Source organism: Pyricularia grisea, assembly GCF_004355905.1.
Source record: "Pyricularia grisea strain NI907 chromosome V map unlocalized Pyricularia_grisea_NI907_Scaffold_6, whole genome shotgun sequence".
Taxonomy (NCBI): Eukaryota; Fungi; Ascomycota; class Sordariomycetes; order Magnaporthales; family Pyriculariaceae; genus Pyricularia; species Pyricularia grisea.
Window position 1 is genome coordinate 599,481 of NW_022156719.1, and position 26,341 is coordinate 625,821.

Genomic DNA, 26,341 nt, shown 5'->3' on the forward strand with positions numbered 1-26,341 from the left:
GAGCAAGAAGGGCAGGCACTCGCAAAACCCAGGGCGACTTGACTTTTAAACCACTCAACCCAGCCTCAGCCCAACCAGATTTGGCTCTGCACTACCTTTTTGTTTGTTTGTCCCTTTGATGTTGTGCCATCAGTATTTCTCTTTTCCCACGGCTACCTGCGTTAGCTGCCTCTCTTGCATATGCAGCAGCCATAAAGAAGTACAACCCAAACGCTATACAATTTTGCCGGGAACCTGCAGTTACAGTTGCACGTCAACAACCCTCCGCGTGCGTATGCGACCTCTGTTGTACCTAACCCACTATTAGTTTCTACGCGTCGTCTGTCCAGGTCCGAGTATTCATTGGCACGAAATCTCTCACATCGAAGCTATAGCCAACGCAACCATCAACTGCCGTAGTGCCTCACCCACTGTCTGCATTACGAATTCACAGAAGATGTCTTATCCAAGCATGTTTTTCGAAAGTCTTCGATCTATCTTCCTAACTGGGGAGCACCCCGATCTGACCTTCATCTGTGGAAACAAAATATTCAATGTACATCGCACAATGCTGTCAGCACAGCCTGGTTTCTTCAAAAGTGCATGCAAGCGGTAACTTCAGTGTATTATCAGCAGCCCATATTTACTGTATATTCTCTTTTGCTATGAGACATCAAACCGACTCTTTTGTTTAACATCCACACACCTATTTGTCATACCCTCCACCTTTTCCGACAGGTCTTTTACTATTTTCATCGTACAGTCTATACTTTTAGCTGCACTTTCGAGCCCCAGCTAACTGTTCTCGAGATATGCTGCATTAATTGAGATTCTGTTCGGTACCAACATGGTGATCCCAATCTTTCCATAGGAAGCACACACCAAGACCATCAACTCCCCGAGGATGACCCATCAATCTTGAACTTACTGCTCGAATACACCTACGGTGGGAAGTTTCCGCCATTGGCTCTCAGTTCTGCGGCAAAAGGGCTGGTCCATAACTTCAACCTCAAACAACAGATGCACTCCGAAGGTGCTGCAGAGAACATCTCTGCTACAAGTGGCGGTAATTGTCCAGACTTCTTGCATTCTCATTCTCATCTATTATGAGATATCCTTTTTTCCTGCCTTAGTTACTACTCATCAGTGATACCCATCTTGCCAACCATTCTTTCACAATACCTTCCCAGCTTTCTTACTTATCCTGCTCAGAGAAAGTCACCTTTAAACGCTTACAAAACCTCAGCTGATACCAGGAGCGCATACGATTCTTACAGGAGCTGTCTCCTCTGGGCCCTTGTGAAGGTACTACCTGAGAAACGCTCGAATACCAAATCAGGTGCTGACAACCTATAAAATGGACAAGGCTTATTTGTTGGCTGACAAGTATGAGGTTCCCGGTATGGAGCTTTACGTTCGTGGTCTTGTCAAGAATGAAGTAAAACAGTACCAAGCGAGACACGATGTTGTAGTCTGGATGCTGGATGATGTCTTTGGAAAGACAATCAACACAAAGTCCCACATCGCCTTGAGGGAGCCTTTGCTTCGCCTCGCCGTCAGCATGCGTAATGATGAGTCAATGTGGGAAAATCTCCAACCGGTCATGAGATCACACCCAGAATTTTCCGTAGGGCTGGCGAATTATTTTCACCGCATGCTCGGCAGGAAACGCATTGCGTGCTGTTTGGAGGAAAACGAAGAGACTCAAGACCCAGACTTGGACGCCACTGACATACGGTGCTATTCCTGCGGTGAATGTGGCGCCAGCAAGAGAAACGCAGCATATGCCAACGACTCTATTTCCGATCGTTGCGGCGATTCTGAATCTCGTCAACTCAGGGATGAGGAATTTTCCGAGGATTGGGAGGCGGAGGAGCTGAAGTGCGCGAAAGCTGCTGCTGGGCCTTGAGGCACCCGCTGCTACACATTGGCATCGTTCCTGTAACCAAGTAATCTAATGTGGGGTGAGCTACTCAAGAGATATCGATCATGTTTTACTTTGTTTGTACTTTTCCCCCTCATTCTTTCAGCTTTCAAACCAAATCTGGGACCCAAAGGGCAATGGGAGATAAGAAAAGGGATTTCAGCTGGACGCCACCTAGTCTACACATAGTCTAGAGGATCCCTAGTTGGGTAAACAAAGGCCATGATGTCAACTGTAAAATTCATGAGTCGTTGAAAATGTAAGATATTAGCTTCTGCCTCATGCTCAAGTCAACCAAGATAATGTTGTGGATGTTTTGATTATATACTCTATTTTCCGAACCTCTTTTATACATGCAACGCCACTAGCTTACACACCCGCCCTTGTTATACATGGTATCTTGATTTTACAGCCAAAGAACAAAAAAACTAAGAACAACAAAAAAAAAGAGCCCAAAATTCAATCAAAATGAAGCACTTTCACCACCACCGCCCTGCGCCTCCTTCAACGCCCTCGCGGCAGCCTTCTTACGCTTTTTGTCACCGATCATGCTCTTCTTGGGCCTACCCTTCTTGGGCTCGAGGACCTTGTTCAACAGCCAGGCGTTGAAGGGCCTCCTGGCGTCGACAAACTTGCCCTCGGGCGAGTAGACGTCGATGATGGGCCAGTTGGGCTCGTCGCTTTCGGCTTTTCTCCTGCCGTCGTCTGGCGCCTCGGCCGGGTCGTCGGAAAGGTCCAGGCTCTGGATCATGCCGTTGCTGTCCACGACCGTCTTGGGCTGCGGGGGAGGCGGGGGCTTGTACAGGTTCTTGGTGCGGACCTGGGCGACGATCTCGACCCAGCCGCAGCCCTCGATCAGGATGTCGGTCGAGAGCACGCGGTAGGGGAGGCGGTCGACCTTGAGATTGACTGCGTCCCTGCGGGTGATGGGTCCGGCGCGGTGTTTTGTCACGTCCCACTTGAGCGGGAAGGAGCCGGCCAGCTTGATTTTTTCGCTGGTGCCGGGCACCGAGATGTTCTCGACGTTGACCTCGCCCGTCTGACCCTGGATCGATATCGCCTTGGTCGTCTGTGTGACGTGCGCCGTGATGGGCGTGAATGCGTAGGTGAGGAAGACAAGGTCGTCAGTCCGAGGGGTGAGTCTGATGAAGCCGCCCAGGAGGAGGGAGCGGCCGGGTTTGAGGACTTGCTGCTCTGGTCGCATGCGGCGCTTCATGAGCAACAGGTGACGGTGCTCGGGGAGGACGTGTCGGTCCAGGAGCGAGCGCTCCAGGCCGGGGAGGTCGATCAGCTCGCCACGCCCGTTGCCGTAGGGGACGCGGATGGGCGAGGCGGTCGTGCCGGGAAGCGACGACACCACAGGCATGTCGGGGTAGTTGGTTTCCGGGCGCTGGGGCGGCAGAAGAGAAAACTCGTCGAGGTTGTCGTCGTCTTCTCCCTCTAGCTCGTCGGCCTCTAGTGTCGACCGGCCAGCCAGCTCGGCCTTGGCCTGCTCGATCAGACTAATGCCGCCATCGGCAGCCACTTGCTTAGGGGGGAGCTTGACCTCGATCGGCGTGGCGGCCTCCTTGGTCCCACTGCCAGACTCCATCCTGCCCTTGGGGAAAACCGCTTCGAACAGCTGGCTCTTCCCAACGTTGACCTTGCCTACCATCCACCCGGCGCCGCCCCTCTCCCAAATCTCCTCCTTCAGCTGCTTCGTCCACCAATTGCGCTTAGCACTAACGCAGCGGACGTTGCCCAACCTGACGTTCCTCCCCGAGCGCCCGAGGGCGTCCCTCAGCGTCTCGATCAGAAGGGGCATCATGCGGTCTACCATCTCCTTCTTGGGGGCGAGGAGGTCGGAGCGCGTGATGATGAAGCTCATCTCTATTTTGCGGTCCTCAAAGTAGCGGCCGTGGCGGGCGCGCCTGTTGCGCGAGCGCAGCGGCATCATGTCGAGCAGCTCCCGCACGCGCGGCAGCAGCGACATTGGGAAGTCGGCGGCGTCGAGGACGTGGTAGACGTGGTTGTACTTGTACGGGGTCTCCTCTATGGTCTCGCGCAGGGCGTCTACACTCGGGTGGGCGATGGGCTCTGCCTTGGAGTGGTGGACCAGGTTATGGCAGCGGTCGCACGTCGGCGTCTTGGACGGCGCCGGCTCGTACCTGTCGGACCTGGCAAAGAGCGAGTCGACATCGATGCCCATGGCGCGCAGGCGCTCCATGTCAACCTGCTTGCTGACATCTTCGACGACCTCGTCTTCCGTCCGCTCTCGCGGTGCGGTGGGTGGTGGTACCAGGCCAAGACTCTTCTTGACGTCTGTCCTGTCGGGACTAAAATAGCCGGCGCGGTCAGGGTCTAAAAACTGGGTGAAGGCGCCACAACCTGTGCATTGTATCGGCAGACCAAGCTCAACGGCTCTAGATGCTGGATCGGAAGGTGTTGTTCCCTCCGTGGGGGGATCTTGATGATCAATTTCTTGGGTGACAGAAGTATTTGGTGCTTCAAGGCGCAAGATTTGGCTGGGCCTAAGAGGGCTGCGACGACATGGTGAAGGATTTACAAGCTGGACCGAGCTAGAAACAAAGCCACGAACTGCTGGACATAGAAATATCGGCGGAGCTTCGAACAGTAGCGTCGTTGTCTTCCTGCTACTTGAGCGAAGGGAAGCTTTAAGATAGCGGATTGACTGCATTACCCGGAACAGCCTGTAAGGAGTGAACAGGACTGTATGATGCGTGTTTGAGAGTAAAGTTGAATGAAAAGGGGAGACAGTATTTTTACATTAATACTGGTAGTTTTACATAGATTCATGACAAGAGAAAAAAAAGGTTGTCCTACCTACTGCCTGTCGCTCATTAACTTTCCATCCAAAAAAAAAAAAAAACCACAGCAAACCCCACAACCCCTGCAGAGTTTGTGACTGTACTCTCCAATCGGAGCCCCTCCCGAACGGTTGGTCCCCACTCCCACTCTAGCCAGACCCAAGTTAACCCCTGTCCTCCGAAAAAAAACGGACGCGACCGCGGAACGACTTTTGACGTCGAGCTTTCCAGTTTGAACGGCCCCGAATCAACACCACCGCTGGGACTCCCGCTGCATTTGCTAACCCCCGATTCCCACCGACATTCCTTTTTTCCCTTTAATAGTGGCGCGGTAAGCAGCCCGCAGCCCACAAATCAGTCAAAATGGTATCAGTCATTCGCCGTATGAATGTATTGAAGCGAGTATGTCCTTTTTTTCTTTTCTCTCTCTCTCTCTCTCTCTCTCTCTTCCTGTTGAGGGCTTCCCGCCAATCGCACTTCCCAATACGCCGATGAACGCAACTAACCTCCCATCCACTCGCAACAGAAGCTCTACAGCATAAGACATGGCCCCGGCGCTGCCCAGCTGCCGCCGGAGATCTCGCGCCTGCACTTTGAGTTCCCCATGACCAGGAGTCTAGCTAAGCTGGGACCAAGGTAAAACCACCACCCGTCCTGCGATGTCTATTCCCTCCCAGCATAACAACTAACAGACCCTCCAACCTACCAGGAAATTCTGGAGGCACTACCTCCCGCAACTAAAATACCACAACCCCGCCGTGCCCATGATCCTGAACCGGCTGCCCGACACGCCCGAGGATCCCAAGCCGGCGCTGCTATCCATCTACCTGCGCACACCGACGACCACGACCACCACCACCACCACGCCATCCCGGAAGGCCTCGCAGCCGCAGCAGATCGCCGAGATGAAATCCGCCACCGACGGCTCCAGTCCGGCCCCACCGCCGCTCGAGGACGAGACGGTCGTGACCATCGACGCGACCAAGCTCAAGGCCAAGGCCATCCTCAAGCAGCTGCTGGTCAAGACTGGAGCCAAGCCCGCTCCCGGACCGACGGCGCAGGAGCTGGCCGAAAAGGCAGAGCTGGACGCCATGGTGGCCCAGGCAGAGGTCGACAGGCAGGTGCAGATCAAGTTTAGAGAGCAGCAGCAGCTGGAGAAGGCTGCGCTGGACAGGGTCAAGCGCGAGGCGGCCGAGATGAAGGCGGCCGCCAAGGAGATGTAAAGTTTTTATTCGTGTGAGTGAGTGAGATAGAAAAGGCTCATAACCAACACGGAAGGGTTGAAGTTGTGATGGGGGTGGCTTTTTTTGTTTGAAAACAAACACAAAAAAAGTCTTGTACAAAAAGGGAAATGAGAACCAGAAATATAGAAGGGGACCAGTGAATCTGGTCGAGTGTCACGAATATGATACGAGTGGAGTAGAAAGAAAGCCGCTTTCGCCTGTAATATCAAATCATCACACCTGAGGTACTCTGTTCAGCTGGTGCAAGGACTACATGAGCTACGTGAGTGCGACCTTGATTCAAGCCTTACAAAGCAGCAGACGATATACCACCAGTCGATACTACCATAACCCAACAGGAAGCATCCGACGACCAGGTGAAGGCAATGTAGCCAAATTACAACAATAGTACACTAAACATATACACTGCTGCCTTATTTAAGCCCAAAACCCTCACTCTCAAACACGGCCCCCCACAGCATTCGCTCCAGCTTCTCCTTGCTCTCATACCGCCACAGCGCTAGTGTGTTGAAACATGTCCTCGCCGTCGGGTACCGGTCGCAGTCGTCACCCAGGCACAAAATCTTGATGCTGAGGCTGGCCGCGCCCATGGCGGGTATCCTGTCGCTGCCCGTGATGAAGATGAGTAGTTTCCGCTGGTCCTCTGGTGATGCCCTCTTGAAGCTGTCCCAGAACCAGCGAAGCGTTGGCACCTCCTCAGCCACTTCGCTCCCATCACCACCTGATGTCGAGGACTCCTCCAGCCGTTTCTTGTTATTTCTCCTCCAGCCTTCGTATTCAGCTGCAGACTTGAGGCTGACCACGTCCAGGGTCTCCTCGGAGCCCCTCACAAGAAGCTCAATTTCTTCAGGCCGGAACAGCGAAAGCGCATTGCCGCCACAAACAGTGAAGAAGCCGCGCTTGAACGGATCAAACTGCCGCGCCACTGCCGTGTCCAAGAGGTATCTAACATGCAGGTCGACGTATTCTCTCCGGTTTGCGTTTGTCACCGCCCGCCTCTCACCCCCTGGGCACAACGGCACCCGCTCGACTGATCCATACTTTGGCACGTCAACCACAAAGTCCAAGCAAAAGGTTTCCTCCACGTCGCCCTCAAACTCGAGCAACTGCCGCAGGCCCTTAGCCAACATCGGGCGAAATTCGGCCAGGTCTTCTAGAGTGTAGGTCATCGGGGGTCGGGAGTGTGCCGGCGACGTCCCCAATGGCTGCGGTGAGGCCGCGAGTAGTTTGCGAAAGGCAAATGGCGGGAATGCAACATCCAAAATTGTCGAGTTGTAAATCGCAAGACCAAACACGACTCCCACCAAAAAGTATTGGTCCGATGTCTCGAAAGAGTTAGGGTTGAAGTAACAGTAGTGTGAATCATCATCGTAGACAAAGAGACCTGTTTGCTCACAACAGTGATTAATTAGCACGTGCTTCCGCTTTCCTTTCTCGTTTTCATCGGGCCAACGATTGCTGTAAAACTCACCATGATCCGGGTTAAAGACCTCCCGGACGAGTAGCAAAAACCACTCTTTCCTCAACCCGCCGGCATCAACACCCTCCTCGCCTCTAAATGTGATCCTCAGGCCTTTCTTGATATCCTCGCCGCCGCTGCCAATCACTTCGCTTACCGCCTTCAGGCTGTCTTCCACCAAGCAGTCTCTGCGCACGTTGAGGTACAGATACTGATCGAAAGACCGCCTGCTCATTATGCTGTTGAAAAAGGCATCTCTCGCCTTCTTGTCCATCTCGCGCTTGGCATCGTGCTCCAGGATTTGAATTTTGGCCCACACAGACAGCAGGAATGGATACTGACAGAATGAAAACTTTGCGCGCTTAGTCTCCCATGCCTCAAAGTCTTGCGTCAGTTCCGAATCGTCTAGCAACGCCATGTAAAAGTCCGATGTGGGCAAAAGCTGACCACGGGCGTGTACCCGACCCTTTGCCCTCATCGAATCTGCATTTAGATGTGAGAATCCCTGGTCCTGTGGATTGCGACGTGAATAGTGTGTGTTGTTTGCAGAGAAGATTAGCGTCATGACGCGGGCGGCTGCCTTAACCTGCCAGTCATCGTACACTATTGTCTTCTTTGGCTTTTCCTTTTGCTTCTTGCCCGAACCTGAAGATGGACCCAGGGCTGCGTGGAGTGTTGCTGCCGAACGGCCAGCCGAAACATTGGGTATTAAACCATCCGTCACATCGAATTTGACGTCGTGTTTCTTTTCATTCTGCCGGTTCAGGCGATAAGCCATGAATCCGCTGACAAAATCTTTAAAGTCTGTGAACCGAGACTCGGGAAACCTCGCCAGCCAAGCCACCAGCTGATTGTGGCAGTCGTTCGAAGAGTTTGACATTAACCCCAGAATCCGCTTTATAATCCCTGAATGTTGCCCAGACGCGGGTCCCGTACCGCGAGGTATATCACTCCAACTGCTACCACCTTCACCCCTGTCCTTTTCATAAGGATGCCCGTAGTGTCCTGTGAACCTGCGACATCTGGCTGCGAGGAGCGGATTCGACAGGATAAGCAAGAGAAACCTCAGATCGCTCGGGTCAGTCAATGGGCGTCCAGGTCGCTTCAGTAGTGTTTCGGTAGCCTTGAGGAGAGTGCGCTGGGCATGTTCTTGTCCCGCCAATATCTGTGTTTCCAATCGTCGTAGGTCTGCCTCCGGTGCTGGGCTGAGCTGACCACCCGCGACCATTCCATCGTAAACAGCCTTCCAGGGTTGCGCGGCGTTTATGACGGTGTTGTACCACTCCTCCATCTCCGACCAGTCAACCCCGGGTGATTTGGTTGCCGGCGTCGGGGCAGTCGCTATCGCATCCGTCCGGATCCCCGCCGCAGATCCTCTACGGGGAACCTCATCCTGGCCACCAGTCCACCAAGAGCCATTTTCGGCAAAGTCACCTAACAATAGCAATTTGGCGTCAAGTTCTGCTATTGGTTCTTCAGCGGCTGCCGACGAGACTTTGCTATGTGAGCGGCTGTGTGATCGCACATGCCGTGGCTCTGCCTGACGATCTTGAGCCCGTTCAGGGGTTCGTCTTCGAGTATCATCCACGTGACGGGCTTGTGAGTTTAATCCCCGTGGGCCCCCGAAAGAAAACTGCAAGCAGCGATAGGACGTGAAGCAAGTGAACAAGTAGTCTTCAAGCGGCTTAAACATCTTCTTGGGATCAAGCTCATGGCCTGACCCGTTGCTACCCTGCCGATCCTGTTGCCTCAAGAGCCCTTCCATTCTAGGACGCTGTTCAGGATATGATGTCGAGTATGATCTCGGTGGGAGTAAGCTGGGGTTGGGGAATGAGCTGGGTGTCTCAAGGAATGGGCTCTCGGAGAGCTCGGGGGTAAAAAGACTGGGCTCTTGGGTTTCATTATCGCCTGGGAAGGCATGTGGCCTCCCGGGTCCATTCTGGGGCATCGTAATAGGCAGCGAAGCCTGGGTGTTGTGTTTGATATTGGCATGCGGTGCCAGCGCCGAAGCCACAAAGTTACGCAAGCATTGTCTTATCAGCAGCTTGGTATGTTCCAAAGAAACCGGTTGTGCTGTGGATATGTTAGTAACTTGACAAAAATGACAGTCGCCTCTACTTGCATGCCAAATTTAAGACGGAGTACCTACAATAATGCGACAAAGGACCTCCCTCATCACGCGAGCGCCCTGTACCCGTCTCCCCAGGCGTCAGCGGCTTTAAGTCGTTGATGGTGAGACATATGGTGCACTTGAACACGTTGAGATCCCTTGGCCAGCGCACCAGGGAACCGCAGGTCATGCAGTTTCCTGTCGTCAAATCCTTGCTTGCACCGCCGCTCAGACTCTGCTTTTGCGGCGAGATGCGCGGCGCGGCGCCGCCCTTGGAGGCTGTTTGCATAAGGCCGCCACCGTCCCTGGAGTCTTCGCTGCTGCTTCGAGAATCAAAATAAGCCCGTGGCGCGGGGCTTCGCTTCTTCTTTTTATTGGAAGAAAACAACGAAGGAAACGGGTGGCTCATCGACCGTCCATGCCCACGAGGTTGCGGCGCTTGTTTTGGAGCGAAATCGGAGTCAGAATCTGAGGACTCTGCTAGCTGTGAACCGTCGAAGAATTCAAACTCGGTCATGCGCGGTGAAGGTGTTGAAGGGTTGTATTGTTGCTGGTGTGGGTTGGAGACGCCTCGATTCCACAGTTCGACGGCGCAAGGGCCGGGATTCGAGGGTGGCGGTCGGCCGCGGTTCGAAAGGCTGCTACCGGATGTCTGACGGTGGTGTAAATGTCGCGGGGGCGGTAGCGTTTGCGCATTTGGAGGAGCCGTATTCGGAAACGTTCGTTGTCTAAGCGGGGATCTGGGTCGGTTCGGAGACGGTGCTGGTTGGCGGTACTGTCGCGTTTGTGGCGCCGACGTTGACGGCGGAGGTGGCGGCGGCGGCGAGTGTGAAGGTGGCGGAGGAGGAGGAAGGGGTTTCTGGTAGAGATACTGCAATTGCTGTTGCTGCTGGTTTTGATTTTGTTGATTGTGGTAGTGGTGTTGCCAGACGGGTAACTGTTGTTGCTGTTCGTGAGGCAGTCTAGACCTGTCTTGCCACTGAGGTGGAGACGTTGCTGCATTCGTCGTAGGCAGTCGGAAGTCGAGTCGATGGTGGTGGACTCCCGTCGAGCCTCCCACCCGAGACAGCTGCTCCTGCTGCGTCGTCATAGGAATGTTTAGGCGGGGGATTGCCTGTCGTGTTTGTACATTAAGGTTCCGTCATAGGTAAATTGACAAGTCGATATAAGGTCGGGAAAGTTTAGGCCAAGTCAGGCAAAGCAACCTCAAGTCGGGAAAAGGGAGGAGACTTCGAGGCTCAACCGAGGTGAAGTGAGGCGAATGTCACGCCGATTCGCGTATATTACGGCGTGGAAATGACTGCGCGTGTAATGGATGGATTATGTTGACGACGGCAATTGCAACTGTATGTAGAGTAAAATAGGTATGAATGAAACCAGGTGGGCTTTCTTGCCGGTCAGACGAAGACGTCTCTTGAGTAATTAAGGACGACGTTTTGGGAAGCGCATAACGAGGGAGGAAACGAAAAAGAAACTTGTTGACGCCGAGGCGTGCATGGGGGCAGGGACAAAAGAGGTAGGTACAACATACCTTGCACATTCGAGTGGCCGCAGCCAAATGTCCAAATTCAGACAGGCCCTGTCTGGGCTAGGGAGCTCTTTGCACAAATGCAATGCAATGCACTCCAGTGGAGCTATGATGACTGTTTTTGGCTTCCTACCCAACCTTTTTTCGTCAATCGTGGTGATCAACTGCCCAATCTTACCTAGATTCCTTTGTGCACAAGCTGGAAAGAGGATGGAAAACCAGCACTAGCTTGAGAGGTCAAGCAATTAATGCAGGTAAAGGACCTTAAGGCTAGCGGCTCAGCAGACTTGTCTCGGCGCCGTTGCTATCAACGATGAAATAAGGGCAGTTCACCTCGCCAATAAAGTTTTGGAGGTGGGTTGGGGGAGCACGGGCAGGGCGAAACAGGGTCCAAGTGTATCTCTTTTTGCAACTGTTTGTTCTCTTTGTTCACTCTTATATCTTGGACAAGCTGTCGTGCTAGACGTTATATTATGCAAATTGTTTCGTGGTGATGATCAAGTGATAAATCAAAGAAAGGGAGGCAGGTTCAGGCTTGACAAAGGCAACAAAAGTAAGTAAGTGACTTCATTGCACAAGTCTTTGCTCACGTCACTACCTGCAAACCTGAACCCCAGAGACACGGAAAGGACAACAGCAGCGACGTTGCTAACGCTTGATGGAAATTAAGTTTGTTCGATAACGTCGGTGTAAGCCCGATGCTTTCCATTTGAGACAACCGACCAAGTTACGGAAGGATGAGGCAGGCAAGCCAAGACATTGAGGGGGGGTGGGTTGACAAGGACGAACACGAGATTTGTTTCTGGTCTTGCAGGTGTCACTTCGTAAATTAAGGCTGGGAAAAAAGGGGGGAGGGGGGGTTGACAAAAACATGCACATGAAAAGAAAGACTGAGAAAAAAATAAAAAATAAAATACCAAAAGGACAGAAACGCGATCCGGGGCTTCTGTTTACTCTCTCTGTCAAATTCCTGGGTGGGGATGAAGTGATCGACTTGACCCTTTGGGTGTGACTGAGCCGAACCGAATGCTACCCCAATCCCCGCAATTACCCTAGGGGATAAATTGCCTGCCGCCTTGGTGTGCGTACCTTGTCCGCGCTCCCGGGTAAGCAAAAGCTTGGCGAGTTGATTTGCTAGAAATAAGACCGTAGGAGCTATCGGGGGCTTGCCCTGACATGCATTTGCGGCTGGATATGGAACCCAATCCTGTTGGTTCGATTGGCGAGCTGGACTATCCTCTCACAGCCGTCGGATGTTTGTGGTATACTTTGGCTACCCTATCTATCTATACGCAGTAGTAGTACTGTTACTACAGTACATAGAATCTCAAGGTCGTACTTGTAATTTGTATGCTTGCCCTGTGCGAACTAGCGAGATTATATGGTCCGTGGGTCTGGTCAGGATCAACTTTACTTTATTTAGCCTCTACTCCATGCGAACAAAGTTAGTTTAGTGTTTATCTTTTAGGGAAGAAATCAGCAATCGGAAAATCAGGTGATGCAGTAGCACCTGGTCAACATTGGATGACAGAGGCAGATAATTAAAGATGGCCAGGTGATGTGCAAAGTTCGTAGGTGACAAGAATCAACTGATCAAACATTGGAATCACACAACTGTACGTTGGCAAAAAAAAAAAAAAAATACTTGTCCGCCGCATGAATATCACTTCAAGCACATCACCGGTTGTTCGGTTTAATTAAGGTCAAATTTTTACTTATTAATTTGTTTTATTTTATTTTTTCACTCAAATTTCTTTTCTAGCACAAGCTCGCAAAAGCACACTATTAACTTTCTCCCCTCCCTCCAACCCCCCCTTCAGTCAAACACAATCGCCGCCTTGATCGCACTCTTGTTTTTGATACTCTCCAACGCCTCACCAAATTGCTCCAGCTTGAATGTCTTGTTCACGATACCTTTGGTCTTGATCTTGCCGTTGTCGAGGTAGTCGATGGTCTGGGGGAACATGAAGACCTCGCTGAACGATCCGATGATGCGGATCTCGTCGCCAAAGATCTTGGTCGGCTTCCACGACACCTTGTCCTGGTCGCCATAGACGCCATACACCACCAGGGTGCCGCCCCTGCGGCAGTAGTTGATGGCGTCCTCCAAAATCTTGACCGATCCGGTCGCCTCGATGACGATGTCGAACCCGTACGGGTTGTCCTTCTTGAGCTGCTCCAGCTGAGGCCCGCTGTTCTCGCGCGACAAGTCCACGTAAGTGTCGGCCGCATCCAGGCTGCGCGCCAGGTCCATCTTGAGACCCGCCGGGGCTGCGATGGTCACCTGGCTGCATCCGTTCTGCCGCAGCAGCTGAGCCAGCATCAGGCCAGTTGGTCCCGCGCCGAACATGAGCACGCTCGAGCCAATTCGGGGCTTGATCTTGTCAAGGCCGTGGCATGCGCACGACGCCGGCTCGATCAGTGTCGCCTCGACGTCGCTCATGTTGTTGAACTTGAAAACCTTGCCCTGAGGGTACGCGCAGTACTCGGCGAAACCGCCGCTTAGTGTCGTGCCGTGGCCGGCCCACTGTGGAGTTTGTTAGTCTTTTCTTTTATTGTGACAAAAGACTTGAAGAGTTTCAAAGACGGGTGGTAAAAATGTAGGCATAACGCACGTTCTCACAAAGCAGTGGCTCGCCTCGTCGGCAGTAGAAGCAATGACCGCAAAGTTCGGCATTGTCGGCGGCGACCCGGTCGCCAACCTTGAACTCCTTCACATCCTTTCCTACAGCAGCGACCACACCAACGGTCTCGTGTCCTGGAATAAGGGGGAACTTGGCAATGAACTCTCCCTCGTGAATATGCTGAAGTTTCTTGTCAGTATAAAGTGCTATTTGAAACAATTATTTTCCGCGGTATTGCTTTTTTCATGTAGGGTAGGTAGGTATTTACCAGGTCTGTAAAACAAGTGTCGGTTCGAGTCAGGTACCATCTTTTGCGAGTTGACGCTAACCAACCACTCTAAAGATCGGGACTTACCGGTTCCACAAACACCACACGCCTTGACCTTGACCAAAACGTCATCGTCTCTGAGTTCAGGCAAAGAAACATCGACCACTGCAAACTCCTTGGGCTTGGAGTATCTGCGATGGATCGTCAGGAGTTAGTTCGAGCGCATCACACCAAACATCAGATGCAGATGCAGATTTAAGAAGAGCCAGTACGCACTGCAGAGCCTTCATGGTCTTGGGGAGGTCCGACATTTTTAGGGGCTTGATTCGGGAATAAACGAGAACAAAAATCTTGTTGTAAATGTTATGTCTTGCTAGATGCGATAAACGGCAGGGTATCGTATGGTATCTCAAAAACAAACTGATTCTAAAAACAACATCAAGAGGAACACTTCTTCAAACTCACTCAAGCGACCAGAACCATACATATATACCTGGGCGTCTCACACACTATAATGCCGCATCATAGGACCCCAAGGCTCGTCATGCATACCAAAGCCAGGATATGAAAGCCAACAAACTTGGCAGGAACAGGTGTTTGAAGGGATACCCGCAAAATACATCACACCACTGCGGTGGCCCTTCCAACCCCTGAACGCGAGGAGGGGAAAAAAAGCGATCGATCGGGGTGAATGTTTGGGTGCTCAAACAAAAAAGGTTCAGCCTTGGGGGGGATTGACTGAATCGAGTCAATCGACAGGTGGGCTTTTCCCCCCGCCTAGATAGAGGGACCATTTTCTCATGTTGACTTATGCGTCATTGTGGATTCTGGCCTGGGCTACGTACAACAGCCGTCATCAGGACTGACACAAAAAGCCCGCTCTCGTGTTCCGGACCACGTTCTATTTGATTCCAGTAGATATCGGTGGGTCCGTCGTCTACCTCCGGCGGCTCCGGGCCTTTTCTTTGAAGATCGTCGGAGGACCGAATGCCGGCTTGAGTGGATATTCAATGCGTTCTGGATCGTGTACACGTAAAATTTCACCATAAGTGTTTTGATATGGTAAGAGTAATATGGTTTATCTTCTCTTTGTTTTCATTGCTGGTCTTCATTGTCCCCTCAGCTCCTTCATTACGGTGCAACGCATGAACAAACTCTAATTTCACTGGCTTGTCTAGTCTAGATGAGTTCTGATGTTTGGCCCCGCTAATTACTGTACAGTACACGCCTGGTAAAACCATCATAGTTATATTCATGAAGAACCGTTGGTGTAATATGAATGCTATTTATATATCTGCAGATCAGACAGTGCTTTGCTGGCACCATTACCTGATTCGATAACGTGAAAGGGCAAGAGAAGACTTACCATGACATTCCCTACTTAGATCAGCCCACCTGTACACAAAATACTATCCTTGCGCTTTATCCACATCGATACAATATTGAGCGCACAGGGATTGGAACAATTCATTGCCAAAATTTACCTGGATGATAGATCATTGAATAATTCTGAATGGAACCGGCATATCATCACTGCTCCGAGACTATTCAGGGGTCCAGTGTAGGAGTGGCCTTGACTTGCTGTCACCACCGCCAGTGGTCTGATATTGAGGAGGTGAAGGCAAAGATACCCAAAGGATATCAATCCAATCAAATCCCCGTCAAAGCTTCTTCCTGGCCCTCATAATAGCCACGGTATTGATCGGCAATCAGCGTCTCTTCAAAGCAATCAACAGTGACCCAGCCCACACCACTCATGTCAAATACGAGGAGCCCTTAAACATAAGAACTTGTGCCAGTTATCAGAGGCATCATTCAAGCAGATAACCTTTGGTAAACAACCGCAGATACGGACCATGTAATGCAAATGATTTTCCGAGGATTGTAAAAGCTCCTCTACAGCCCAAACTCCCCGAACAAACCCATCACAAAGTAGTTTTTTGGACGCATCCCATCCCTTTTAATTTCTCGTGAGCGTCGTCCACAACCCGAAACCCCATAGACCAAGTACTTTTCGTACCGTCATTAACTGAGGAAACCCAGGATCTCCATTGGTGCGGTAAAGTGGGTGTTGATAGTCATCGTTTATGAAGGGGGAGCACCGCCACGGCCACGGCCAAATCCACCACGGCTGTATCGAGAAAAAACAAAGGTCAGTCGATCCGTCTCTCCAATACCATGCAAATCTGGGGAGCCAATTCACGCCTCCTGCCCTCTTCACTTGGAAAGACTCACAATTGAGGCTGGAACTCGCCAGGCGCACCACCCTCCTTGCCCTCTCCGGCATCACGGCGGCGGTAGCCACCCTCACGGTCACCGCGGTCGCCACGGTCACCACCACGGCCACGGCCGAAAGGCCTCCGCTCACGCTCACCCTCGCCGCCCATCATGCCGCGCGGGGGCGCATGTGACCGCTGCTGCTTGATGTGGGTAGCAGGAACGATCTCGGCCGGCAGGTGCAGCCACTCGCGGAGGTAGTCGAGACCCTCAGGGGTGAGGGTGTAGTAGTAGTACTGCCACGAGAAACGGGTCTTGATCACTGTGTTATGGGTCGTCATTTCATGGTCAGCCTTCTCCGTCCTGGGGGGGTTTTTTTTGCTCCGCATAGCTTGTATGCATTCGACTTTCGCATTCGATATTCGGATCTGTTCAGGGAGACGTACGGCCACGGGAGTTGAGGGACTGGCAAGCCTTGATGACGAAGAGGTTCTTGACGTTGGGAATATCGGGGTGCTCAGCGAGGTTGTAGTCCTTGGCAGCCACGAGCACACCCTCACGGAAGAGGTACTGTAGAGCGAGCAAATGTCAGTCTGCAATGTTCGCAAAATGTGCAAAGCTGCCCGACTCCCGCCATCCTGTCCAAACGCCCTCTGGCAATTCCCATAACATTTTTGTGTCTTTTCGTTTGATTTTCGCATTTGATAGCTTCAGGGAATTTATTGTCGTACCTCGTGGATCGCCTTGCGGTCAGCCTTTGGCATCAACATCGTGACGGGTCCTCGGAATCCGATGTTGTTTCGTTGGATGGGTGGTGATTGGGGTCAACAGGTCGCAAAGGTCAACTCGGTCCTCTCCTCGAAATGCTTAAAGGGAGTTTTTCGATATGGTCTGGTGGATTGATTTTGTGCTCGCGCGTGGGCTGGCTGGAGGGTGAGACCCCACTTTGACTGACGGCGGTGTCACGTGTGATCAGAGGTACCTGGGTACATCGCGGTTTCGACCCCACTTGGCTCCGGGAATGCGCAAGTTGGTCCATGCGTCCTGTCGCCTCTGGCGACCCTTGGACGAAGGTTTGGGTTTGGGTTGATCGCGTCTAAAGAATCGCACTCCAAGCCTCATCATCCAGTCAAGCCAGTTATCATTCAACGACGCTAGACCAAATTCCTGTACACAACATCACGATCAAAGACTGCAGAACCTGAGCAGGCTCATATAGAACCAAAAAATACACCTTCGCGATGACGGAAACAATAAATATCCTGGTTTCGACCTTCCCAGGACTGGGCGCGGCATCGACCGTATCTTTCCCCATCGAATCCACGTCAGCCGCATCAGAGATATGGGACCAACTAGAGCGCCGGGTGGCTCTCCCAAACCAGCGCCTCTTCCTCACCACACACTCTAACAAGAACATCTCATCAACATCGACACAAAAAGTCCGGTCTCTTCTACCAGACCCCAGCAATGACTTCCTTTCACTCCGACTTTCGGCCCCGTTATGTGGTGGCAAGGGTGGCTTCGGGTCCCAGCTCCGTGCCGCCGGTGGTCGCATGTCGTCAAAGAAAAAGAGCAACGGCGATAACAACGGATCAAGTCGCAACCTGGATGGACGTCGTGTCAGGACCGCCAACGAGGCCAAGGCGTTGGCCGAGTACCTAGCCATTAAGCCCGACATGGAGAAGAAGGAAAAAGAGAAGCGTCGGAAACGGTGGGAGGAGATCGTGGAGATGACAGAGAAGAAGGAGCACGAAATCAAGTACGGGGGCAAGGGTCGTCTCGACGGAAAGTGGGTGGAGGACAAAGAGGAGGCAGGGGAGAGGACAAGAGATGCCGTGCTCGCGGCTCTTAAGGCGGGAAACATCACCGACAACATGATTGTGACCCCAGGCTCCAGCAGCAAAGACGTTGTAGTACCACTAGAGGAGGCCTCTAGTGACGAGGATATGGCCGAAGGTGGTGAGAGCGAGAGTTCAGCACCAACTTCGCCACCATCGGAACCTGAAAAGGTCGACAAAGGAAAGGGCAAGGAAAAGGCACCGACTCAAGCCAAGGCTCCGGCAAAGAGCATGAAGTTCAGCGGCTTTGACGAAGATGACGAGTTCATGAGTTCAGATGATGAGAACGAGAGCAAATAGGAAGAACTGACGTTTTGTATTTTGTTTGCAAATTCAGGCGTTCCGGGACATCACGAGCGGTCTTTAATGTTAGGGGTTATAAGGGGTCGTCTCACAGTGGTTTTTATAATACGACTGGGGCTTTTGATTGACAGTGAAATAATCCGTATTTGTGACTTGTGTAATCTCGAAAAACCGTCATGATTGAGATATCACCCGATAACAACGCAACATAATTGATATATAATTCACGAAGTCAGAATATGAGGGCAGTTGAGTCCTCAAAATGCGATATAACCAGAACAACATCTATTGACTCACGGCACCGTGGGGAGGTGATTCTATGATAAGCAGCTTTCCACGCCCCATTCCCCTCAACCTCAACACCTACTTCCTCCAAATATATCAAGTCTACTGCTCCAGCTTGACAGGGAAGTTGCCAGCCTCTGCGACCTCAAGTTAGACACTGACTTAAACTTGGTAACGAATGCATAGAAACATACCTCTTTGAGCGTCCCAACGCTCGTACCATGAGCTGGGGCAGAGGGAGCGGTAGGCCAGCCAGAACTATATCAAGAGCAGTTTGTCAGCGGGTTGCGTCCAATCCTCCAAATACTCAAAAACTCAAATACGAACCTGACGGCAGGGAGCAAAGTCCTCGCCCTTGGCTAGGATGCACTTGTGGTAGTCGACATAGTTCTGCCAGCAGTGCTTGGTCTGGTTGGTGTTCGGGAACCGAGCGTCGACGCCTAACGAATGCCCACGAATGTTGGTTAGTCAACCACTCCTCGATATCAAGTCCAGGTAAAATGTTCGTCGGCTTGCAGGGAAGCAATCGAGACCGTAGCGGAATCGGGAGTTAATTGGGGTTTCATACCGGCTGCACGATGGGGGGTTAGCAAACTTCCAAAATTCAATATGGGCCGAGCTTGAGAGGCTTTTTCTCAGGAATTCTGGCTAATAGTCATACCTGTGACGAACTTGAAAGGCTTGGTAACGCGCTCCTCGTCGGACATTTTGACTGTATGATGTATACCGAGGCCAATTGGGTGGGTGCTGTTTGCGATGTGCTATTCGGTTCTCCGAGATCTGAGCGAGTGATTGATTGTCGATGATAAACGACGTTCGCGACGGAATCGAATGATGCTATGGAAAAGCTGCCTCAATTGTCAGGTCTGCAAAAGGCAAGCTTGGACCAGTGAGCTTAGGCCGGTACCTGAAAATGCTGCATAAATCGAGGGAAATCAAGTGTACCTCACTATCCCTCGGCAAATTGAGTAAGTGGGTCGAAGCATTCTGAATTGGCGAACGGAAGGACCTGGAAATCGCTGTCTGACCTCATCAGCCCAAGCAAACCAAACGCCTCTCTCCAAAAAAGCTACATTAGGTACTGAAGCTACCCTATTGTAGCCGAACAACAATTGCGACGACGAACCCCGAAGTCCTCGAGACAAATTGTTCAAGATGCATCCCACGACGCGCCTTCGCATGTTCCAGCCGACACGCCGCATGTTGCGGCCCGTTCCCGTGAGTTCAATTCAGCAGGAAAAATAGAATCGAACCATGATACTCCGTATTTGGGTGTCGTGTGGTAGTTTGACTCCAGATGCTAACCAAATCAATCTGCTGCAGAACGAGGAGCAAGCTGGTATGCATAAGTCCCTCCGCTAAATCGACCTCTTACGATCAATGGCTCGTCAAAAGAGTCTACATTGCAGCTTCACGACGTGTCGAAAAGTGTCAATGGCTTACTTGAGACGTTAACTTCTAGCACACACCATCTCGCAACGCCTTCGTCGTCTCCGAAAGATCCCCCCGGAGTTGCTGCCCCTTGGTACGTAGGCGTCCTGAGGAAACTCATCGACCTGGGAGCTCCGGTTTCTATCTACCAAGACCAATTGTCTAACATGTTCCACAATATCAGGCGTTGTCGTCGGTTTTGCTGTCATTGCCGCCGCCTACTCCAGCCTGCGACACTTCATGACCGACAAGACCATCCGTCTGAAGCGTCAGAACCGTGCTGCCGACTCCCACAGTGAGGGACACGGCGAAGGCGCTCACTAGATTTGGAATGGAGGCATGTGTAGCATAGTTAGACGGAGTGTACAGCCAGTCTGCGGCATTTGGGGAGCCAAAAAGTCACAACCGAACGGTGTACGTTGGGTATTGTCACAAATACGGACGCCAGGTTATCAAGAGATTATTTCATTTTTTTCCCGACTCTCAAACACTTTGTTGTTGATGTCCCCATCATGGCTTCTAAGCCTCTTCTGGATGATCCAAACACGTGATACCCTGAACGCCATCCAACGCCGATGCTATGCAAATTACAACAGTCGACCGCCACAGCCTAAAATTCTTTTCATTCAGGTCTAGGCCCGGCAACATCTAATCCTTCAAGTCCTTGCATCGGATCTTCTGCTGGAGGAGCAGATTCCGTTGCCATGACTGACTGATCCCCAGCCAACCTGTCCTCCTCACTGACGGCATTTTTCGCAAGCCATCCCTCCTGAAGATTTCAAGTCAGCACAAAGCTCAACACTTGCAACATAAACAAGTCAATAGACAAAATACTAACCTGCTCCCAGACAGCCGTCTTGCTGCCCAGTCCCTCATTAGCACTCTTTGGTGGCTTTGCAGCATGGACTTTGATAATTCTACCGAAGAACTCTGACTGGTCCATGTTGTCCATGGCTTCTTTTGCATCATCTGCATCCTCATACTCGACATATGCAAAGCCCCGGTGCGTCTCTGCCGATTTTGGGTTGTCATTCTTGGGCATCTTCACGTCGGCTATTTCGCCAAAGGGGATGAATGCATCGTGCAGGCTCGCCTCTGTCGCCGCGGCGGGTAGGCCGCCGACGTAAAGGGTGGCCTTCCAGCGTGATGCGTCGGTCATTTTCTGTTGGCGAGATTTTTTTTTTTTTTTGGTGGTAAATAGAAAAGGCCGGTTTGATGCGAGGTCGGTACCTGTTGATATTGCTGCCCTCGTTTGATGATCAGGTTGTGTATTAAACCCGTTAAATGTCACGGTTATGCATTTATCACAGCTTATTCTTTCGGATACGTGCAATCAAAGGCAGGCAGACGAGTTGTTGGCTCCTCGATAAAGTCTGTGCGTCAACCTTGTCTTTTTGGTGGGGCTCAAGCATTGAGACATGGAGGCGTCAATGTCTTAGCGCAGTTGTCTTTAAGGTACACCCAAGGCCACATTGAATTAACTGGTAAGATCCCAGCAAGCCTAGGAGCTTATGGGCGGCGAACGATAATCGTCCCCCCAAAGTGCCACGCTAGCTACTTCACACACTCTGTATTACACCACTTTCTTCAGCACGCATCAGCAGCAGCGAGCTCTCCCACCTTTTAATTTTCTGCAGGGAAAAATCAGAGACCTCGAGAGGCTGCTTGCTGTTAGCAGATTATCTATTATTTTTTTACAACTAAAGACAATCACTTGTACAAGGCGAACTTGCATATACGACACTCAGGCCATATACACCATAACCTGGCCTCTACTACGCCATGGTCCGACTTAGGGAGATCCCGCGGACGGCGGCTTTTGCCTGGTCGCCCGATACTTCCGCCCCAATCGTAGTCACAGGCACTCGCGCAGGAGCTGTGGATGCCGACTTCTCAGATGAGACGAAGTTGGAGCTTTGGGACCTTAAGCTTGATGATGAGGGCCAAGGACTAGAGCTCCAGCCCATTGCGAGCATCAGTGCGGATTCAAGGTAGGCCATCGATACTAGAAGCCCCATGGCTTCTGTCTGTGTCCACCTATCCGCCTTCCTGCATGCATACTCACACTGCTTTCCTACGTTCGCCCTTTTAGGTTTTTTGATATTGCATGGGGTCCGCCGAACGAGGACCACCCGAGGGGCATCATTGCCGGAGCGCTAGAGAATGGCTCCCTCGACCTGTGGGACGCCGAGAAGCTCCTGTCGGGCGCATCGGATGCTCACATGTCACGAACCACAAAACATACGGGCGCTATCAAGTCTTTACAGTTCAACCCCCTGAAACCTCAGATTCTCGCGACGGCTGGAACCAAGGGCGAGCTCTTCATATACGACGTCAATGACATTTCAAACCCATTCCGTCTGGGCACTGCTGCCGCCCGCTCTGACGATCTCGAGTGTGTGGCATGGAACCGCAAAGTTCCGCACATCCTGGCCACTGGTGGTTCGGGTGGCTTTGTTACCGTTTGGGATTTGAAGACCAAGAAGGCATCCTTGACCCTCAACAACAGCCGCAAGGCCGTTAGTGCTATTGCGTGGGACCCTAACAACTCGACTAAACTCCTCACTGCCACTCCTGATGACACTATGCCCGTCATCTTCCTCTGGGATCTGCGGAACTCGAATGCGCCTGAGAGGACTCTGCAGGGTCACGAGCAGGGAGTGCTGTCCGTTTCTTGGTGTCAACAGGACAGCGATCTCCTGATTTCCTGCGGCAAGGACAACAGGACTATCGTCTGGAACCCCCAGACCGGCGAGCGCTATGGAGAGTTCCCCGAGGTTACCAACTGGACCTTCCTGGCGCGCTTCAACCCTACCAACCCCAACCTCTCCGCCACCGCTTCTTTCGACGGAAAGATTACGATACAAACACTTCAGAACACCAACCCCTCTGCGACCCAGGCCGCTGCACAGAACAGCCTGGATGGAGAGGACTTTTTTACCAAGGCCCAGACCCAGCCTCAGGGTGCATCCTTCACCCTGACCAAGGCACCTGAATGGTACCAGCGACCGGTTGGCGCCTCTTTTGGTTTCGGTGGCAAGGTTGTCGTGTTCAAGAAGAAGCAGACGGCGGCTGGCCAGCCCAGAGCCTCGGAGATTTCCATCTCCCACTTTTCAGTAGACTCTGAGATTGGGTCCGCAACTGAGAAGTTTGAGGAGGCGATCAAGGCTGGTGACTTGAAGAGCATCTGCCAGTCGCACCTGGAGAATGCCAAGTCTGAGGATGAGACCACGGCATGGAAGGTCATGGAGACCCTAGTTGCGGAGAACCCGCGCAAACAAGTTGTCGAGTACCTCGGCCTGTCGGCAGAGGAGGCTCCTGCTTCCCCGGAGAGCACAACAGAGGAGGGAGCAGAGAAGGAGGACGCCGAGGCGAAGCCCGAGAAGGAATCTTTTAAGAAGCATAAGAAGAACAGGTTATCTACTTTCTTCACCGAAGGTGGAGATGGAGATGATTTCCTCGCCGGGTTGGCTGCGACCAAGGGCGCCAAGACGGACAGCCCATTCCACTTGCTTCGGGAAGGCAACACTGGCTTGGAAGACTCTGTCACCAGGGCCATTATGCTCGGCAACTTTGCCAAGGCCGTGGAAATCTGCATCAAGGCTGATCGCATAGCCGATGCTTTCCTCATCGCCAACTGCGGTGGCAAAGAGCTGGTTGACCAGGTTCAGACGGCGTACATCAGCGCCAAGAAGGGTAGCCCAAGCTACCTGAGGCTGCTTGGGTCTGTTATCAACGAAAATCTGTGGGATGTCGTTTATAACGCCGACCTTGCCGATTGGAAGGAAACCATGGCAACGCTTTGCACTTTTGCCAAGCCTGAGGAGTTCCCCGACCTTTGTGAGGCGTTGGGAGACCGCCTCTTCGAAACTGGAAACCGCCAAGACGCTTCCTTTTGCTTCCTGGTTGGGTCCAAGCTCGAAAAGGTTGTTGGCATCTGGATTGAGGCACTCGAAGAGGCCGAGAAGAATGAGATCCAGGAGGCTGAGGCCGACAACACCTTCTCAGTCCACGCCAGATCTCTGCAGCAGCTCATCGAGAAGGTTACCGTGTTCCGACACGTCACCAAGTTCCAGGATGCCGAGGCGAGCAAGACGTCTGACTGGAAGTTGGCCTCTCTGTACGACAAGTACATTGAGTACGCGGACATTGTCGCAGCACACGGCCAGCTTTCCGTAGCACAGAAGTACTTGGAGCTGGTGCCTGCCTCGTACTCCGGTGCAGAGGTTGCGCGTAAGCGCCTGCAGCTTGCGACCAAGAAGCCTGGTGCTCAGCCCTCGGCTGCAAGAGCCCAGCAGACGCCCGCTGCAGCCCGTCTGCCGACGAGGCAACAGCCTGTGGGCTACCAGCCTCCCCAGCAGCAGCCCATGGCGACCCCTTACGGCATGCCGCCGGCACCTCAGGCACAGACTCCGGCAGCCAACCCTTACGGGCCTCCTGCGGCGTCTCCGTACGCACCTGCTGGCGCCACCCCTTACCAGCCACAGCAGACTTCTTCATACGCTCCTTCCCAGCCAGCGGCCGGCGCGGGAGCATATGGACCGGCGCCAGGAGTTGGTTACGGTCAGCCTCAACAGAACTTCGGTGCGCCGCCCCCTCGGAATTCTACGCCGTCCACGCTGCCGCCATCTAGGACCGTTGATGCTGGTAGCTGGAACGATGTCCCGATGGTCACCAAGGCTCCTCCCCCACGTCGATCCACACCCAGTGTCGCGCCTGTCCCCTCCCCGTTCTCGAACCCACAAGCTGGTATGGCAGCCCCCCCTCAAAGCCCGTACACTGGACAGAGGGGCACCGCGACGCCTCCACCGCCGCCGCCCAAGGCTGGCCAAGGCCCTCCTCGCATGGCATCGCCACTTACTAGCCCCCCTCAGGCTGGATTCGGTGGTGCGGCACCCCCAAGACCTACCTCGGCTGCTTCATCAACATATGCGCCTCCCCCTCCTGCTGCAGGGCAGTCCTTTGGGATGAACGCGCCGCCTGCCCGTACTGCGTCGCCCTACACCGCGGCTCCCGCGGCACCGCCACCATCGAACAGGTATGCGCCATCTCCGGCCATGCAGCAACAGCAGGCTGGGCCGGGCCCGGCTGGCTCGATGCCTCCTCCACCTGCTATGAGCCGCCCGCCTCCTGCGAATCCCTACGCGGCCGCTCCCCAGCAGTCGCCTGCTCCAGGTGGACAATACGCCCCTTCGCCGTACGGGGCCCCGCCCCAAGCTGGGCAACCGCCCATGGCCCCACCCCCGAGCTCTCAGGTCGGCCCACCTCCTGGAGGCCGAGGCCCGATGAGCACCCCGACACCACCCCCACCTCGCGCGGCAGCTGCGCCTCCGGCAAAGACCAAGTACCCTCCAGGGGACAGGTCACACATCCCAGCATCGGCTCAGCAGCTCGTTGAGATACTGAGCAGGGACATGGAGCGTGTGGCTGCCAAGGCGCCGGCATCATTCGCGCCGCACGTCAAGGACACGCAGAAGAGGCTGAACTACCTGTTTGACCACCTCAACAATGAGGAGCTTGTCAAGCCGGACACTATTGGTCAGCTGAACACGTTGGCGCAGGCGATTGAGGCCAAGGACTACGCGGCGGCGCAGCAACTGCAGGTCAAGATCCAAACAGAGAAGACTGAGGAGTGCGGACAATGGATTGTGAGTTTGATGTTCTTTCTTATGTTGCTTTTATATGAATTCTCCTACCGTTGGGGTGAAAATATGATGGAAAGTATGCTAACATGACGTGTTCAACTACAGGTCGGTGTGAAGAGGCTTATCAGCATGAGCAAGGCTACTCCTTAGGTTATGGTTGATATTTTCTTGCGGCAGTGATAAAGGTATCTGTGGTCGGGAGACGGGGCTGAGGGAATAGAAAGCGAAAATGTAGAGCCTGCTCTAGAGTCTTCTAGTCGTAGTGAGAGAAGATAAAGAATCTATGTTATACGTTTATGCTCATTGTGTGACTACCTTTTTTCTTGCCGATTTAGGGGACGGTCACTGCGTCGTGTGTCGTCACAAGGAGACGTAAAAGGGAGTGGCGGATTCACATGATAATATGTGAGTGATGTGTGCACTGAAGTCAATTAGCTATTTTGAAGATGTAGGTACCTAGTTAATTAAGCCGATGTATTCAAGCAGAACATGAAATAAGACGAATGGTATCCCGTGCCTATTTTTATGACGTACAACTACCGTTATATTTTTATTTAATTTTACTGGTGCTGTGTTGTTGCGTACACTCGAGTAATACATTCAATCCACGGGCAAAGTTATATAGCAAAAAGGGCTTTATTATTTCAGATCAGGGGTTCCCCCCAGCCACCCCACTATA

General features: G+C 52.6%; 11 protein-coding genes across 11 annotated transcripts; 5 read left to right on the top strand and 6 right to left on the bottom strand.

Moving 5' to 3' along the window:
* Positions 1 to 1,336: 1,336 nt before the first annotated feature.
* Positions 1,337 to 1,888, top strand: PgNI_08123 (uncharacterized protein; the record flags this gene model as incomplete). Its single annotated transcript, XM_031128123.1, has 1 exon — positions 1,337 to 1,888. One exon carries the CDS (start codon positions 1,337 to 1,339, stop codon positions 1,886 to 1,888), a length of 552 nt encoding a protein of 183 aa, XP_030979061.1.
* Positions 1,889 to 2,366: 478 nt separating this feature from the next.
* PgNI_08124 (uncharacterized protein) lies at positions 2,367 to 4,580 on the bottom strand (the record flags this gene model as incomplete). Its single annotated transcript, XM_031128124.1, has 1 exon — positions 2,367 to 4,580. One exon carries the CDS (start codon positions 4,578 to 4,580, stop codon positions 2,367 to 2,369), a length of 2,214 nt encoding a protein of 737 aa, XP_030979062.1.
* A 493-nt stretch (positions 4,581 to 5,073) lies between these two features.
* Positions 5,074 to 5,933, top strand: PgNI_08125 (uncharacterized protein; the record flags this gene model as incomplete). Its single annotated transcript, XM_031128125.1, has 3 exons — positions 5,074 to 5,112; positions 5,237 to 5,346; positions 5,420 to 5,933. The coding sequence occupies 3 exons, from the start codon at positions 5,074 to 5,076 to the stop codon at positions 5,931 to 5,933; spliced, it is 663 nt and encodes a 220-aa protein (XP_030979063.1).
* Positions 5,934 to 6,367: 434 nt separating this feature from the next.
* On the bottom strand, positions 6,368 to 10,613 carry PgNI_08126 (uncharacterized protein; the record flags this gene model as incomplete). Its single annotated transcript, XM_031128126.1, has 3 exons — positions 6,368 to 7,338; positions 7,426 to 9,486; positions 9,563 to 10,613. The coding sequence occupies 3 exons, from the start codon at positions 10,611 to 10,613 to the stop codon at positions 6,368 to 6,370; spliced, it is 4,083 nt and encodes a 1,360-aa protein (XP_030979237.1).
* Positions 10,614 to 12,867: 2,254 nt separating this feature from the next.
* Positions 12,868 to 14,254, bottom strand: PgNI_08127 (uncharacterized protein; the record flags this gene model as incomplete). The annotated part of the gene is made up of 5 exons (XM_031128127.1): positions 12,868 to 13,578; positions 13,667 to 13,855; positions 13,944 to 13,948; positions 14,031 to 14,134; positions 14,220 to 14,254. 5 exons carry the CDS (start codon positions 14,252 to 14,254, stop codon positions 12,868 to 12,870), a joined length of 1,044 nt encoding a protein of 347 aa, XP_030979064.1.
* Positions 14,255 to 15,426: 1,172 nt separating this feature from the next.
* On the bottom strand, positions 15,427 to 17,053 carry PgNI_08128 (uncharacterized protein). The gene is made up of 4 exons (XM_031128128.1): positions 16,892 to 17,053; positions 16,607 to 16,730; positions 16,179 to 16,482; positions 15,427 to 16,074 (listed from the first exon to the last, which is right to left on the bottom strand). The coding sequence occupies exons 1-4, from the start codon at positions 16,928 to 16,930 to the stop codon at positions 16,029 to 16,031; spliced, it is 513 nt and encodes a 170-aa protein (XP_030979065.1). The 5' UTR covers positions 16,931 to 17,053; the 3' UTR covers positions 15,427 to 16,028.
* Positions 17,054 to 17,251: 198 nt separating this feature from the next.
* PgNI_08129 (uncharacterized protein) lies at positions 17,252 to 19,561 on the bottom strand. Its single transcript, XM_031128129.1, has 4 exons — positions 19,248 to 19,561; positions 18,914 to 19,026; positions 18,781 to 18,844; positions 17,252 to 18,723 (listed from the first exon to the last, which is right to left on the bottom strand). The coding sequence occupies exons 1-4, from the start codon at positions 19,291 to 19,293 to the stop codon at positions 18,689 to 18,691; spliced, it is 258 nt and encodes an 85-aa protein (XP_030979066.1). The 5' UTR covers positions 19,294 to 19,561; the 3' UTR covers positions 17,252 to 18,688.
* On the top strand, positions 17,402 to 18,298 carry PgNI_08130 (uncharacterized protein; the record flags this gene model as incomplete). Its single annotated transcript, XM_031128130.1, has 1 exon — positions 17,402 to 18,298. One exon carries the CDS (start codon positions 17,402 to 17,404, stop codon positions 18,296 to 18,298), a length of 897 nt encoding a protein of 298 aa, XP_030978534.1.
* A 68-nt stretch (positions 19,562 to 19,629) lies between the features above and the next one.
* PgNI_08131 (uncharacterized protein) lies at positions 19,630 to 20,505 on the top strand. Its single transcript, XM_031128131.1, has 4 exons — positions 19,630 to 19,804; positions 19,910 to 19,925; positions 20,049 to 20,111; positions 20,202 to 20,505. Exons 1-4 carry the CDS (start codon positions 19,742 to 19,744, stop codon positions 20,339 to 20,341), a joined length of 282 nt encoding a protein of 93 aa, XP_030978533.1. The 5' UTR covers positions 19,630 to 19,741; the 3' UTR covers positions 20,342 to 20,505.
* On the bottom strand, positions 20,491 to 21,247 carry PgNI_08132 (uncharacterized protein). Its single transcript, XM_031128132.1, has 2 exons — positions 20,856 to 21,247; positions 20,491 to 20,786 (listed from the first exon to the last, which is right to left on the bottom strand). The coding sequence occupies exons 1-2, from the start codon at positions 21,174 to 21,176 to the stop codon at positions 20,640 to 20,642; spliced, it is 468 nt and encodes a 155-aa protein (XP_030978532.1). The 5' UTR covers positions 21,177 to 21,247; the 3' UTR covers positions 20,491 to 20,639.
* Positions 21,248 to 21,799: 552 nt separating this feature from the next.
* PgNI_08133 (uncharacterized protein) lies at positions 21,800 to 25,964 on the top strand (the record flags this gene model as incomplete). The annotated part of the gene is made up of 3 exons (XM_031128133.1): positions 21,800 to 22,008; positions 22,110 to 25,665; positions 25,768 to 25,964. 3 exons carry the CDS (start codon positions 21,800 to 21,802, stop codon positions 25,810 to 25,812), a joined length of 3,810 nt encoding a protein of 1,269 aa, XP_030978531.1. The 3' UTR covers positions 25,813 to 25,964.
* Positions 25,965 to 26,341: the final 377 nt, after the last annotated feature.

What these genes read in the sequence shown, in the direction of transcription:
- PgNI_08128 (XM_031128128.1), bottom strand. Translation starts at nt 16,930, where the DNA reads ATGTTGATGCCAAAGGCTGACCGCAAGGCGATCCACGAG. An exon ending in ACCGCAAGGCGATCCACGAG is followed by an intron (nt 16,731 to 16,891) that starts GTACGACAATAA and finishes CTCGCTCTACAG; the next exon opens with TACCTCTTCCGTGAGGGTGT. An exon ending in GGCGAGTTCCAGCCTCAATT is followed by an intron (nt 16,075 to 16,178) that starts GTGAGTCTTTCC and finishes TTCTCGATACAG; the next exon opens with CCGTGGTGGATTTGGCCGTG.
- PgNI_08129 (XM_031128129.1), bottom strand. Translation starts at nt 19,293, where the DNA reads ATGTCCGACGAGGAGCGCGTTACCAAGCCTTTCAAGTTCGTCACAG. An exon ending in ACTTTGCTCCCTGCCGTCAG is followed by an intron (nt 18,845 to 18,913) that starts GTTCGTATTTGA and finishes CTCTTGATATAG; the next exon opens with TTCTGGCTGGCCTACCGCTC. An exon ending in GCGTTGGGACGCTCAAAGAG is followed by an intron (nt 18,724 to 18,780) that starts GTATGTTTCTAT and finishes TTGAGGTCGCAG; the next exon opens with AGGCTGGCAACTTCCCTGTC.
- PgNI_08131 (XM_031128131.1), top strand. Translation starts at nt 19,742, where the DNA reads ATGCATCCCACGACGCGCCTTCGCATGTTCCAGCCGACACGCCGCATG. An exon ending in CCCGGAGTTGCTGCCCCTTG is followed by an intron (nt 20,112 to 20,201) that starts GTACGTAGGCGT and finishes CCACAATATCAG; the next exon opens with GCGTTGTCGTCGGTTTTGCT.
- PgNI_08132 (XM_031128132.1), bottom strand. Translation starts at nt 21,176, where the DNA reads ATGACCGACGCATCACGCTGGAAGGCCACCCTTTACGTCGGCGGCCTA. An exon ending in AGACGGCTGTCTGGGAGCAG is followed by an intron (nt 20,787 to 20,855) that starts GTTAGTATTTTG and finishes TGAAATCTTCAG; the next exon opens with GAGGGATGGCTTGCGAAAAA.